Consider the following 16,008-nt stretch of genomic DNA (forward strand, 5'->3'; position numbering starts at 1 on the left):
GAAGAGAGCTGGGACCACAGTCTCAAAGAAAACCATTAGTTACACATTACGCCGTCATGGATTAAAATCCTGCAGCGCACGCAAGGTCCCCCTGCTCAAGCCAGCGCATGTCCAGGCCCGTCTGAAGTTTGTCAATGACCATCTGGATGATCCAGAGGAGGAATGGGAGAAGGTCATGTGGTCTGATTAGACAAAAATAGAGCTTTTTGGTCTAAACTCCACTCGCCGTGTTTGGAGGAAGAAGAAGGATGAGTACAACCACAAGAACACCATCCCAACCGTGAAGCATGGAGGTGGAAACATCATTCTTTGGGGATGCTTTTCTGCAAAGGGGACAGGACGACTGCACCGTATTGAGAGGAGGATGGATGGGGCTATGTATCGCGAGATCTTGCCCAACAACCTCCTTCCCTCAGTAAGAGCATTGAAAATGGGTCGTGGCTGGGTCTTCCAGCATGACAAAGACCTGAAACACACAGCCAGGGCAACTAAGGAGTGGCTCCGTAAGAAGCATCTCAAGGTCCTGGAGTGGCCTAGCCAGTCTCCAGACCTGAACCCAATAGAAAATCTTTGGAGGGAGCTGAAAGTCCGTATTGCCCAGCGACAGCCCCTAAACCTGAAGGATCTGGAGAAGGTCTGTATGGAGGAGTGGGCCAAAATCCCTGCTGCAGTGTATACAAACCTGGTCAAAAACTACAGGAAACGTATGATCTCTGTAATTGCAAACAAAGGTTTCTGTTCCAAATATTAAGTTCTGCTTTTCTGATGTATCAAATACTTATGTCATGCAATAAAATGCAAATTAATTACTTAAAAATCATACAATACACTGCCGATTTTGCAGGTTTTCCCACTTATAAAGCATGTTGAAGTCTATAATTTTTGTCATAGGTACTCTTCAACTGTGAGTGACGGAATCTAAAACAAAAATCCAGAAAATCACATTGTATGCCAATACTTGCCAGAAATTCCTGCAGTTCCTTTAATGTTGCTATAGGCCTCTTGGAAGTTTTCTCGTCTTTTCATACATTTTGGAGTCTCTGTTGTGCCATATTTTCTCCACTTGATGATGACTGACTTCACTGTGTTCCATGATATATCTAATGCTTTGGAAATTATTTTGTACCCTTCTCCTGACTGATATCTTTCAACAATGAGATCCCTCTGATGCTTTGGAAGTTCTCTGCAGACCATGGCTTTTGCTCTGAGATGCAATTAAGAAAATGTCCTAGATAAAAATCCTACTAGAACAGCTGAACTTTTTTGTGTGATTAATCGGAGTCACTTTCAATGATAGCAGATGTGTAATGACTTCTATTTAACATGAGTTTGAATGTGATTGGTTAATTCTGAACACAGCCACATCCCCAGTTATAAGAGGGTGTGCACACTTATGCAACCAGGTTATTGTAAGGTTTTTATTTTTCATTTTTCCCCCTCGAAGATTTCAGTTTTATTTTGAATTGAATTGTTCACATTATAGGTCACATTAAAAGTAGAGAAAAAGTTGTGACATGATTTCTCTTTGTCTCATTCTTTTACATCACAAAAACCTGGCATTTTCACAGGGGTGTGTAGACTTTTTATATCCTCTGTATATGTGGGCCTAATAAACCCTGGGCAATGTACAGTCGGCTATCCATCATCCTGTAAATGTTTTTGATGGTAAAGGCTGCCTACAATCACCCCCAGGATTCTCCACTAAGCCCTGCGTATGGACAGCATCCGTGGTGCGCTTCCAGGAGGTGTAGGACATAACCACAGACATTGAAATAAAGTGCTTTAGTGGCCAAGTTCCCAATTTTTTTGTTGTATTGTATTTCTTTCAGTTTTTGATTTGAAGGCAAAAAAATATATATTCTGGTGGGCCAGGAAGCTGTGGAACAATTTCTTGGCCTAGTGCTGACCACAAAGAGTTCTGCTAAGCAACATATACAGCATTTGTGTTGTGGCAGTAGGGTTCCCTGGGAGAGGGTTCTGTGTTGCTGTGTGTCATTTATCAGGGATGTTATACACAGCAACATGAGATCACCAGATGTTACTGATGCAGGCTTGGTACCTACTAGATTTCAACCTTACAATTATGTCTGGTTGGACAGTGTACAATATTGTTTTTAGTGTGAATGTATAACTGCAATTGTCATTCGTATCTTCTTTTGTTGTCATTGTTACTAATTTACATCTCTCATTTGTTAAATTTGTTTTCTTCGTAGCTTTGAATATTCAGATTGTGAAAATGTATTCTGAACATTACATTATAATTCTGTTCAATAATAAAAATGTATTTATTTATTTTTGCAGTCAACTGGAATTCAACTGAATGAATAATTTCCTAATACAAAATTTTTACATTTATATTTATCCTCTACTATTTCTAGCAAAACAGATGGAGTCAATGCACTATTGCTTTTTTATTTCATCATTGAGTGATTTAAAGTCATAGCCAAATGTACAACAAGATAATTATAAAACACGATAATAGCCACACTGCTAGCCAATTACAGTAGTTTTACATATTGATATACATATGTTAAAAGAAAAATATTTTAATGCTGTCCAACAGCATAAATCATTCATAAGGCATAATTCTATTTCAGTCTATTTATTAATGTAGGATGGACAGCAGATTTAGGTGATCAATGTGGTCTCAGCACTCATTGTGGACGACAGACCTTATGAATGAATAAAAACATTATTCACTCAATGGTCTCCTTAGTTCATTTCGAGTTTCGTCCTGTGTTGAATAAAATGCATATACATTGACTACTGATTTCATTAATTAAACCAGAGGTGAATACTAGTACCTGAGATTAATAAAGTGTAATGCAAAGCATTTTTTGTATAAGATGCAAATATTTGACACCCTTCTGTTGATGAGCACTTTAACTCAGAGAAATAATTTACAGTGTTGGGGTAACATTTAATAACATCTTCATGTCTGAATCTCTGATGATTTGGGACATAGCTTCTAGGTAGTTGGAAGTGGGACACCTCATTATAAGCACAAGACGCTGAAAAGGTTTTTGCATCCCCTTCTCAGCTTTCAACCGTCTCTCCAGAATGGAGGTCAGAAATTTAGGGCTAAGTGGCTTCAGTTACACTGTTGTAAGCAGCTTCAATCTGCCAGATTTCCTGACTTAATTTCATTTAAACAAAACACCACATCCATTTGCTTTAAATAGCCTTCCATCTAGCCAGTTACACAGATCTAATAATAATGGAGTCTGCAAAAAGTATCAGCAGATTCCTTTTACCCAGGCAGCTGATATATTTCTCATTCAGTAGCTACTTGTTCGCTACATTTTTACTTATTTACCAGTAAGAATGCAATTGCGCTCCAAAAAGGAAAGGAGGTCCCTGGAAGAACTTTTAGGGGTTCTTCAACTTGAAACTGTGGGTAAATGTTACATCCAATTGAAATCTATCAAACAGCTCTTTCAGCAGGAATCTCTCTTATATCTTTCACCACTGTCCTGTCCAACAAAGCATTAATAAATCTCCAAATAGACATAACATTAAACGGTTATATTTTCCTTGAATAACCTGGAGGGTTTCTCTATCAGTTTCAATGTTAAGAACCCCTAAAGACTTCTCCAAGAACTACTGTATTTAGTATGTTCCAATGTTATATAATGGAGAGGCTGACATATAGTGCTTCCTTGTTGTGGATGTTGACACATCTGTCTTTTATCTGCAAGTTGCATTAGAAATAATTTACAGCTATTTACAGAATTGAGCTATACAATCCCAATCTTAAGGTACTGTATATTTGGATACAGCAAAAATTTAAAGCAAGCTAATATTAGTTGACTTTTGCTAGCTAACAAACTAACTTACTTAACATCTACTAAAGCAAAGGTTTGCTAACTAACTAATAGATAATCGAATATTAGAAAATTAGCTAGTTAATATACAAATACAAGCTTACCTATCAAATAGAAACTGATCTCCAGTAATTCAGTGTAAAATTTAATCCCCATTAATTTCTGCAACATTCTCCACTACGAGAATTCGGCAGTGCTCATCTTTTTTCCGAATATGGCTTCCATTAGAGCTACAAAAGTGATCTGTCGTTCCAACCAGAAAAGTCATGAGCAGAAAACCTCATTGTTTATACCTTTTTTCCTACATTTGGGAACCAGAATCACAGACATCATCAAAATGTTTCTTTCAGTCGGTTAATTGTACTACAGATTTGAGTTTGTATAATCACATCCCAAGCCTGCCAGAATGTTGCATCCCATGGCGGTCTACCCAAGTGGAACCAACTTGCGCAGGCACAGGCTTGCCTAGACCAACACTGAGTACGCAGCCTACCTGTTTACCCATTACTGCCCCAGCCGACAGCATGCTATACGCTAGGCTGGGCTTATGGCATGTAACCTCCATTGGTCCTCGGGTAAAAAGTGGGAGATGTGAAGGGAAACAGCTCACAGGCCAGAATCCAATACAACAAAGACATAACTTTACGCTTAAAGGCTGCATTCAGGCGTGATGAAGAGGTGCATGGATAACACATGCAAAACACCTGCAAGCATTTCCGCAAATGAGTAAAACTTTGTGGGAGAGGATCCTAAATAGGCTCTGATGGTTTCAATGGACTATGATGTAGTGCATGGCATAGGTCAATGATAGGCCATCCACACACATCCTGTCCAGTGGGGGCTGGATCAAAGCATACAGGAGGTCACAGATGTCATAGAACCTCAGATCTCACACAGGTGTTTTTTTCCAAAGTGCATGAAGACCTATGTCAGCCTTGTTCCCAAATCTTGGAGAATGTCAAGGAATGGAACGTCCACTCCCCTGGATAGCCAATCTGCAGGCAGGTTGAAATGACTAGGAGGACAATATGTCACTGGAAGCTACCAAATGTTATGCATATACTAGCTGCTTGGAGTAAGCAACAGTCAAAAGTGAGCTGCACGGTATACCGACCAGACAGTTAACATACATGATCAATACAGGTCAATGTTTGAACTGTATTCAACAGTTGTTTCTTGTAAAATATCTGTGGGAGCTCCAAAGTAATTTACGCGCTGGGCGTTGCCACAGATATTCCCTTATCATGTGACCAATGCACAGTGCTCCAGAATCACCATTCCCACATGACAAACAGCAGTGATGCTATGCTGAGTTTTGTGATGATTTTGAAGGGAGCAATTGTGTTAAAAGCTGAAGCTGAAGGCTCACTTACAGTGCCATGATACCATGCATTAAAAGCCTGTCCTCCCTTCTAGCCCTTCAGGTCTAATTCATTGCTAAGCATTACTCCCTGGCTTACCAACAGCCCTACTCAAAACGCTTACAACCCTGCCCCTTTCTTTGTCCCTTCTCACCTCCTTTTGCCCCCCTCCCTTATACCCCAGGGCTCCTGCTTCTAACTCCTGTTGGCCAACCAGCCAGAAGCAGCGTTGAAGCCTGCATTCTGTCAGCTGTATCTGTGTCATCTACTCAACCGAGGCTACTCTCCACCCTCCACCTGTTTGTTCCCCACCCTTATATGTTTTCCTTAGGATGTATACCTGTTTTATATTTGTAATTCATTTAGGACACTTGATTCAGATGAAATCCTTTTTGATGTCATGTTGCAACACAATGAAATGTGGAAAAATCGAAGCGGGGTGAATATGTTTTAGAGCCAAGCATGCAGACATGGTCAATAGGTTTCATTGTATTTTGACCAAACATTAGAATGGGAAAGATGTGATCTATCTGAGATTGGCTGTGGTATGATTGTTGATTGACATCTTAGAAACGGTCGCCATGGGATTTTCTCAAACTACAGTCAATGAAGTTCACAGAGAATGGTGCGATTAACAAATAACATCCACATCCACACAATTGTGTGGGTAAAAACACTTTGCACATATGTGAGGTTAGAGGAGAATGGCCAGACTCAATCAAGCTGATAGAAATGCCAAAAATACACCTGTGGTTTCTCTTTACTGTTGATCCATCCTGCCTTGTGTCAACAATACAGGCTGGTGGTGGTGGAATGTTTTGTGGAACATTTTCTTGGCACTTTGTAGGCTACTTAAGAACAACTGAGTATTATTTATGATTTATCATAATGCCACAGCATACCTAAGCGTCTCCAATGGACGTTGAGAAAAGCTCATTTGAATGCAATCGGATCAATCTTCAACTAATCAAACAAACAACGCACCAGACGTAGTGCCAAAGCGCCATAATTCACAACAACAAACAATAACGTACTTTGAACAACAGCAATCAAACCAACAGATTAGTCAGTGTAGACATGATAGTCTGAAAATGATTTGCCGTCTTTGTCATGAACATTTGCGCATCAAAGGCATTTGCGCATCAAAGGCACTTTAGCAAGTAACAAGAAATATTCTAAAAAACAGCAAATGAAAAAGAATTAGCTAAAGACTAATAGGTTCAAAGGTTTATTTGTCATTTGCAATGACAAGTTATGGCAATGAAATGCTTGGTTTTCCTACTCCCGACAGTGCAGTTAAAAGTTAAAAACTAACAGTATTATAAAAAGAAAGAAGATAACACAATCAATCAATAATAACACTATACAAAAATATGCATCAATGTTAATAACTATACAACTGTACAACCATAGTGCAATGTAAAAGTGACAGGTGTGCATGATATAATTGGCAGATGAATATGATATAAAGTGACAGGTGTGCATGTGACTATGGATGGAAGGGAAGAGGGGTTCCCAAGTTGAGCAGCCTTACAGCCTGTGGAAATAAGCTGTCCCGTAGCAGCCGGTGACACAGCCGGTCAGGATACTCTCAATAGTGCATCTGTAGAAGTTGGAGAGTATCCTGGAATCCATGCCAAATCTCCTTAATCAGCGTAGGAAGAAGAGATGTTTCCTGGCCTCCTTCACCACAACGTTAGAGTGATGAGACCAGGTCAAGTCATCGCTGATGTTGACACCAAGGAACCGGATGTTGTGAACTCTCTCTACTGCAGACCCATTGATATATATGGGGGCGTGGTACCTCGTCTCTATAGGCTGACTCGTCATTGTCAGAGATTAGGCCTATGATGGTGGTGTCGTCAGCAAAGTTAATGATGGTGTTAGAGACCTGTGTTGCCAGGCAGTCATGGGTGAAGAGAGAGTACAGGAGCGGGCTCAGCACACAGCCCTGGGGGGGAGCCAGTACTGAGAGTCAGTGAGGAGGAGGTGGCGTTGTGTGGAGGGACAGAGCAATGGCATCCTCTTTGGATCTGTTTTGTCTGTAGGCAAACTGTAGCGGGTCTAGTGTTACAGGCATGGAGTCTGTGATGTGTGTTTTAACTAGCCGGTCAAAGCTACAGGGCAGTAGTCATTCATGCAGAGGACTTTTTGCTTTTTTGGCACAGGAACAATGATGGACTTTTTGAAGCAGGTAGGGACCACTGACTGACATAGCGATAGGTTGAAGATATCAGTAAAGACATCAGCCAGTTGGTCTGCACAGACCTTGAGAACACGGCCTGCAATGTTGTCTGGTTCAGGAGCCTTGCGGGTGTTAATCGTCTTTAGGGCTTTACAGATGTCTGACCTGGTCATTAGTAAAGGGCAGCCGTCCTGGTCCATTTGAGTTCCCATACCAAGGATTATGTTCTCAAAGCGAGCATAGAAAGAGTTCAGTTCCTCTGGGAGAGAAGCCGGCACTTCCTCCACACTGCCTGAATAGCCTGTATAGTCAGTGATGTTCTCAGACCACTCCACATGTTCCTGGTATTGGAGCCCTGGTAGAGAGATTCTACTTTGACTCTGTATTGACTTTTTGCTGTTTTTATTGCCTTCCTGAGGTCATACCGGGATTTCTTATAATTGTCCTTGTTGCCGGATTGAATGCTGCAGTCCGTGCCTTTAGCATGGCATGAATACCACTGTTGACCCAGGTTTTTTTGTAGTTTTACGTGGTACAACGTTGTTGATACATTTGCTAATAAAACCGGACACTGACTCTTTGTATTCACTGATGTTTCCTCCAGACACCTAATAACATTCGATTTAAGATTGCTGAACATTCCTGAAAAATTCATTTCGGTTACTACTGGTCATCACCTAGACCACACCAATAATTCATGAAAATGTGCTGATTTGCCTGGTTAAACGGTTTACGGCTCCTCATCATGACCAGGCTGATAACTGTAGAGCAGCTGTGTGGGGCTATCTTTTCATGGCAGCAGTCTACTTGTTTTTAAATGGATACTTCCAGCAGGACAATGCACAATGAGTTTACAGGGCCCTCAACAATTATTGGTACCCCTGGAAAAGATTAGCAAAGGCTATGATATTTGTTCTTTATCACCTTGATCTTACACTAGAAAACACATTTTATGAATATTTAAAAGAAAATCCTAATCAAGGAATAAATATTTTCCACGAACAAATATGCAGCATGATTACTGCCACCGCTGCATTCAGCTCTTTGTGCACACCTGCGAAAATTAATCCATGCAGAATCTCTCTGGATTGTTCAGAGTCCTTGGTCCTTGCTGGTGTACTCTCAACTGCAATTAATCCTGCCGATTTCCAGTTGGAGGGCTTAGCAAAAGCTTGATTCTTGTCTCCACAAGACAAGGCAGCATGGCCCCCAACAATATCAGCCAGTGCTCTTAATTTGTAACTTTGCACCGAGACATAACATCTGTGAAACTGTTTTAAGAAGTATGTGTAGTATGGGCCTAAACATACAGTTATTGTTAGTCTTGTTTTAACATTTTGCATTGATTTTTCATGCACACACGACCAAGAAAGACCAAACTATGTTGATATCTGTTTTGGTTCATGGGGCCAAGTTTATTGAATCAGTTTCAGCTATTAATTTTTAGAACCAAAGTTCAAATTTTGGTGAGGCCACATCTGCCAGGCAAGCCCGGCGTCAGTGGAGGCTGATCCCAGGATGTTACGGACTTCGGAAAAAACATTAGGAAGAATGGCCGAAATGAGAAAAAGAGGTTAAAAGTCTCTGACGCTTCAGGTTTCTCTGCACGCCGGTCGGTTGGATCAATGGTACATGACTTGACAGTAGAAAAATAAAATAGCGCTCTCAACGTCGACAACCTTTTACTTCTGGGCAGGGATCATGCTATCAATGGCCTCTCCCTTCTCCAGCTTCTTCTCCATCTCCACCATGAGCTTGACACCATCCACCACCATCTGGACCTGCTCTACCTCGGAGGAGCCCAGACGGTCAGCGTTGGAGATGTCGAACACTCCACCCACGGAGGCAGTGTCCACGCCACCTGCAGGGAATACCGAGAGAAAGAACTTAATACAGCAAAATATAATTCTTAAATAATGTAAAAACAAAACCTCTCCCAATTTAGATATTTTTAATGTATTGAATGCATGTGAAAATTAATAAATTATCAATGAAATAACAAAATATATACAATAATATTTTAGCAGCTGATCTGGATGCAGTTTTTGTGGTTTGTGTGCATACCTGTGCCACGCTTCTGCAGGCGCAGCCTGGTCAGGATCTCCTCGAACTTGGGGTGTGTGCTCAGCTTGGGCAGCTTGACGTGCACGCCACCGCGCAGGCCAGTTCCCAGGTTGGAGGGGCAGGTCAGCACGAAGCCGATATGCTCATTCCACATGAAGCCGTGGTTGTGCTTCTTGAAGGTCTCTTCAATCTGTCAGGTGAGGGAAACAACCCGTCACAGAACTTTCTTTGTCTGCAATTTCATGTCTTACCTTTGTGATGAGGCTTTTTTTGTGCTTTGTCAAAATGGCTTAAATACTGGTACATACCTTTTTAAGACCAACACAGAAGCGTCTGAAGACCTCCTTCATGTTGCCGCCCTTCTCCATGGAGATGACACGCAGGTGATCCTCCTCATTCACCCAGACCAAGAAGCTCTTCTGTTCGTTGTGCCTTCAGAAAGGAGGGATGTGGTGTCACGTAAAACATCGCAACGAGGAATTCTCTGGAAAATACACCATCTTTTCCCCTCAAAAACAATTGGTTTGGTTAACTTTTGTTATGGGTCTGCATTCTGAGTACGTACCAGATTCCTCTTGCGTCGGGCCAGTCACGGGCCATACCAGCACCCAAGAGCAGGGGGGAGACGGGTTTGTCAAACAAGAAGTGATCGTTGATCAGCTGCTCCTGCTCGGCATCGGTCATCTTATTCAGGGGGTAGTACTTTCCCTTGAACTCACCGTCCAGGGTTTTCAGAGCTGGAGACACAGGAAACCCCTTAGTTTCCCCACTCTCTGACGTGGTTTTGCAACTGTGAATTCACCTTTGATATCAATTTCCATTTCACTAATGGTTGCTATAAAAATTTCAATGAATTACTTTTTGTTGGTTTTACTTTTTACTTCAGGAGTAACTGGCCACTTAAGCTAATTAAGGATTTAATTTATTAATAAATAATTAATAAATAAATCCCACACACCTGGTCCTCCGTGTCAGTTGATGCTGCTGTCCAGACTCACGGGGGCCTGGCCATGGCCTAGCTTCATGCATTGTTACTGATAACTGGGAGACTCACCTTCGACGGACAGCCTCTCCACGGCTCTGCGCTCGCCACGGCTGTTGTGGGGGGGCAGGGTGTATCCCTTGATGCTGCGGCCGGTACGCACGCGGCTGGACAGGACGTAGTTGGGGTCCAGGTCATCACCTCCCTATGTAGAGAAGAAAATGTGAAATTTGAAATTTTAATTATTTGAGATTGTATGTATTTTTTTTTTTATAACCACATGGTGTAGAACCATGGTGGGGCAAAACCGGGCATTGCCCCTCCAAATAGAATCTCTGTCCCCCCCAGATTGTTTCCTTACAAACACTGGAAATGGTGCATGAATTAAATATGCCCCCACATTTCATCCTGGAGCCAGGCCTGTGGAGAACAAAGCCCATAAAACAGGTCTGCGAACTGATTCCAATGCCTTACCTTCAGGTTCTCAAAGTTCAGGTCGGTCTTGTGCTTGTCTGTTGGCTTGTATCCACTGTGACGGTCTGAGATGATGGGATCCAGCAGATCCTTGAAGACCTCATAGGACTCCTCATCTCCAGCCACACAACCAACGGTCATAATGAAGGGATGACCTAAAGACAGAGAGAGAACGAGCTGTTAGAATGCGTGTACAAAGGTGTACAAACAGGCATCAAAGAAGTTTAGTATCTAATTAGTTAGTATTTCTTTATTGCAATCTGATGGCATAAGGCAGTTTTAGATTGCATTGCATAGGGTTTGTGGAATGCAGTGTTAGATCAGAGTAAACAGTTTAAGAAATGTCTCAAACACATCTGTTGTAACTTTTGTAGTAAACAACATGTTATTTGACTGAAAGGTGGGGCAAGATAGAGGAAATCGTTTTTGCTATAGAAGTACTGGGATGGATTTGAACTCAGCCTTACATGTGCACTGGAGGCAGTGGCTTAGACCACTGGACCACCCTGGACCATATGGGACATGAGAATCTTTGTGGTTTTGCTGTACACTGCAAACATTATTTGCAATTAATCAGAAGGTTGGTTAAGTTGGTTTCTGTCAAAATAGCTGTATGTGCACATGTATGAACACTCCTGCCATTAGAAATAGGAACAAAAGAGAGATGGGTCTAAAATAAACTTTTATTAATCTCTCAGATATGGAAAATGCCTTTAAGCATAAACTTCTCTTTAATCATTGGTATACTTACCTTTAGTCATAATCAACATACCAGTGAAGGAAATTTTTTTAACTGTATATCTACATGGGTCTTATGATTCAAAATAAAAATGCTAAAGGATCCATGGTTTGACCATTGTGAAAGAATTCCATGTTGTCTTAATATAAATTGCTAATGAAGTGCAAATATCACTGTGGCATAAAATAAAAAAATATCTATGGGTATTGTTTATTTGGTCTCTGTAGCTGAGCTTTTGGATTTTTGATCAAATGTGAATTTGAGAGCAATGTGTACAGAGCAGAGGCGTTGCTAGGGTCACAACACATTCAGGGTTTAGTAATATCTTAATTTGTAGTAATATCTGTAGCAACAACATAGCAGTTGCATATAAGTTATTACATAATAGGATGTAGCACTCACCAGGGTTGTCGACACCGGTCTGGATGATGTCATCCAGGGTGAAGCCAGATGGGGTCTGCTTGTCCCTCAGTTTGGCGTACATATCCTTGGTCAGCACCTTGGCCATGTGGTTGTTGTGTTTGCTGAGGTCAGGATACTCCTCATCAGATTTGAAGTTGAGTTTGAAGTTGTTGTGGGTATTACCGAAAGGCATGATTGCGTTTCTTACACTTTAGCGGGGGAAGAAAATAAGACATTTTTAGATCTTTACTTTCTGTTCGCAAAGAAAATTAATCACAGTAACTTATCTGAAAATAAATGTGCTTGTGCACAGCATAAGTACATTTGAGAAAATAAATGAAATTACTTTGGTCAACATTTAGAAGATAACACAGTAAAACAGCTGCAAAAACTCTTAGTGGTGTGGACACCCTGTGTCCTAGTTACATGTACAAATGTCAATACCCTCATCCACCAGGTCATATTTCTGTTCAGAATAGATAGGGAGGAGCACTTGTGTGTTGGGTATTTTTAACACCCTCGACACCAGCCTCAGAATCTGTTCAAAATTCCCACTGTATACTACGATCCCATGGTCCTCTTACGTATGGAATATATATTCAACCATCCAATCACAAGAAGAGTCCCATCACAATATAGCCCCCTGCCCTGGAGTGTAATCTCTCAACATAGTGGGTCCTATCCCAGCGAGAGTATCTGGTAGGCATGTCGATACCCACTTCAGACCCTCTTGGTTTCCCATCACAATATCCTTAAACTGCTTTGATGCACATCACATACACTACGTTTTGTATTATAACAACAGGGTTAATAGGCAAACACATTTATGTAATTGTATTCCCTATTTATTTTCCAATTCATAAATTGGATTCCAAATATGCTCCTTGAATGTAATTGTTTGGGAGGAATTTGCTCGTACCTTCAGTTTGCCTCGACTGCACATTTGTACTTGCATTTGCCTCATTGCACAACTATTCATACCATTTGTAACATGCATTATCCTTAACACATTTAGTGTTAAGTATAATGTATTAATTACAATTTCCGTCCCTCTTCTATTTGCACTGCTTGTTAGTTGCTAACTGCATTTCATTGTACAGTACTTGTACTTGTTCAGTGACAATAAAGTTGAATCTAATCTAAATCTACAGTAAATGTAACCTGTACAAAACAACTGAAACACTTTTTGCATCACATGCCCATGACTAACAACAATGAGAAGTGTTAAAATAACCGTCCAAACGTAAGTCCTGGAAATCTCAATATCTGCACAAGAGAAAAAAATATGTTTAAATAGCTTTGCAACATTTAACAACTTCACAATTCTCAAATGAGCCAAGAGAATCAGATTGCTACTGCGATATGATGTGTAATATTCTACTCATCTGAAACTTTCTGAATGCTTCCAGATATACATTTACTGACCTATTATGTTTTTGTGTAATTTAAGTATATTGTTGTTTGTATATATTTTGCACCCCAAAAAAGTAACTACAAGAGGAAAGGTAAGTAGGAGCATGAGAGGTAAAAATGGTCCCCACTAATAGGGACTCTCAAATGCACAGAATTCCATTTTTAAAACTCTTCTCCAAAGCCTTTTCAAGCTCACAAGTCCCAGTCCAAATCGCCATCCCGCTCTAAGCCCCAAAATATAGCTATTTCTTAAAGTTAAAGAATTGGGTTTTTTACCTGCACACCAGACAAGAAAAATGTTACAGTCCTTGGGATCAGATCCTGTTCACCAGAGCCAAAATATAGAGGTCACCCAACTCAACGGGTTTTTGCCCTCTCCTTATATACTGGACAGATACACAGTCATTGGCTGTCCATTTTATTGCATGCTGTTTTCCCATTGGCCCCAGAGTATCTTTGATACCCAGTTTAGTTATCAAAAGGATTGGATTTAAATCTGTTATCTAAGACCAGGCTGCTGCTGCACCCTCATCCTCTCACCCCTTCCCTGGCCAGCCCCCCCTCCCCTTCCCCTGCCCTCCACCCTAACCCTGCTTGTCCATCGCCAAATCTGCGGCTGGGAGATCTAGTGTTGTTTTGGAGTCAATCCATAATTTCTAGCAGTTGACTCCTGACACTTGCTAGCAATGTTGCTGGAATTAATGACACTGGCCAAAATGTGACAATTTGATGTAATAGAGTAGGTTTATTCGTGAACTGTGTGAATGACATAGTGATGCATATTGCGTTTTCTACGAGCAAAAAGAATTCCAGCTGCAAATTCTTTATTGATGAATTTAACGCATAATAAGAAGACATCTTCAAGCTCCCTATTGTCAATGGCTTTTCAAAGCTACACTGGCTAACACGCTGTCTTCCATGTTGATCTAGAGCATCCCAAACATGCTGACTAGGTGACATTTCTGGTGAGTATGCAGGCCACGGAAGGTCTTGATCATTTTCACCTGTCAGGAAACACAAGACCTGTATTATCACGCTGAAAGGTAATGGAAGGCACTGAATGGCACAACAAAGACCTTGCCATAGATAAAATGCGATTGTGTTTGTTGTCTTTCTTATACCTGCCCATTCCATAACCCCACCATCATACCATAACCCCACCATCATAACATAACCCCACCATCATACCATAATCTCACCATCATACCATAACCCCACCATCATAACATAACCCACCATCATACCATAACCCCACCATCATAACATAACCCCACCATCATACCATAACCCCACCATCATACCATAACCCACCATCATACCATAACCCCACCATCATACCATAACCCCACCATCATACCATAACCCACCATCATACCATAACCCACCATCATACCATAACCCACATTCATACCATAACCCCACCATCATACCATAACCCCACCATCATACCATAACCCACCATCATACCATAACCCCACCATCATACCATAACCCCACCATCATACCATAACCCTACCATCATACCATAACCCCACCATCATACCATAACCCCACCATCATACCATAACCCTACCATCATACCATAACCCCACCATCATAACATAACCCACCACCATAACATAACCCACCATCATACCATAACCCCACCATCATACCATAACCCCACCATCATACCATAACCCACCATCATACCATAACCCCACCATCCTACCATAACCCCACCATCATACCATAACCCACCATCATACCATAACCCCACCATCATACCAGCTGGCACTCTTTTCAAAACAATGTCACACAATCCCATAGACTGACATATGCCGGGTACAGCTGAGACTTGGACTATCAAAGTTGAGCATTCGTCCACAGCAGTTGATTTCAATGCTGCATTGTAGTCAAGTCAAGACCTTGAGCAGCCAAAGCTTCCCAGTGACAAAATGTTAACCTAAAACATTAATGCAGTGCATAGTGTTAACACATTTGAAGTTAGTATAGCCTGAATATGTAAAATAATGTTTCCCAACACCCCCAAAGGAAAAATCTGGCAGCTACTAGAAGATTCCAGGGGCAGTTAGCAGGGCCAGCCCCTCCCCAACCCAGCTGCCTCCAATGAGGGGTGGTATATTTAGGCCCCAGCAGAGCAGCTCTGGGCTGAGGAAGATACAGAAGATGCAGCAGCCACAAGGGACTCGTCAGCGACACACCGCTCCAGGCGAACGTTCATGCTGCACTACCCCAGCGCTGCAGAGCATTTAGGAGGAAGATAGCCAGGAAATGGAGGGTGTTGAGGCCAGCCAGATTTCGACTGCCTGCACCCATTCCTCCTTCGGGAGCGTGAGGCCTCCCTGGAGACGTCAGAGCCACCGCAAGAGAGCGATTTATCGGGTTATCCTCTTTTGTTAATGAAACGCCCTCCAGGAGCCTGTCTCGTGTCCATTTTCTGTGACTCCCTCTTACAACACGTACATTATATATTTGCATATTGCTGCCCAGGGCGAGTGAGTGTTATTCACAATCTTGTATAGCAGAAAATACATCATGTCTTGCTTTAAGGAAATGTGTTC

General features: G+C 41.5%; 1 protein-coding gene across 1 annotated transcript; it reads right to left on the reverse strand.

The window, feature by feature from the left end:
• Positions 1-8,758: 8,758 nt before the first annotated feature.
• On the reverse strand, positions 8,759-13,825 carry LOC105006908 (creatine kinase M-type-like). The gene is made up of 8 exons (XM_029121282.1): positions 13,721-13,825; positions 12,032-12,240; positions 10,891-11,045; positions 10,489-10,621; positions 10,000-10,171; positions 9,743-9,866; positions 9,435-9,624; positions 8,759-9,231 (listed from the first exon to the last, which is right to left on the reverse strand). Exons 2-8 carry the CDS (start codon positions 12,222-12,224, stop codon positions 9,053-9,055), a joined length of 1,146 nt encoding a protein of 381 aa, XP_028977115.1. The 5' UTR covers positions 12,225-12,240; positions 13,721-13,825; the 3' UTR covers positions 8,759-9,052.
• Positions 13,826-16,008: the final 2,183 nt, after the last annotated feature.

Source organism: Esox lucius, chromosome 7, assembly GCF_011004845.1.
Source record: "Esox lucius isolate fEsoLuc1 chromosome 7, fEsoLuc1.pri, whole genome shotgun sequence".
NCBI classification, from domain to species: domain Eukaryota; kingdom Metazoa; phylum Chordata; class Actinopteri; order Esociformes; family Esocidae; genus Esox; species Esox lucius.

Coding starts and splice junctions, on each gene's coding strand:
- LOC105006908 (XM_029121282.1), bottom strand. CDS start 12,224: ATGCCTTTCGGTAATACCCACAACAACTTCAAACTCAACTTCAAATCT. Junction 10,622..10,890: donor TGAACTTTGAGAACCTGAAG/GTAAGGCATTGG, acceptor TTCTCTACATAG/GGAGGTGATGACCTGGACCC. Junction 10,172..10,488: donor GGAGAGGCTGTCCGTCGAAG/GTGAGTCTCCCA, acceptor CTGTGTCTCCAG/CTCTGAAAACCCTGGACGGT.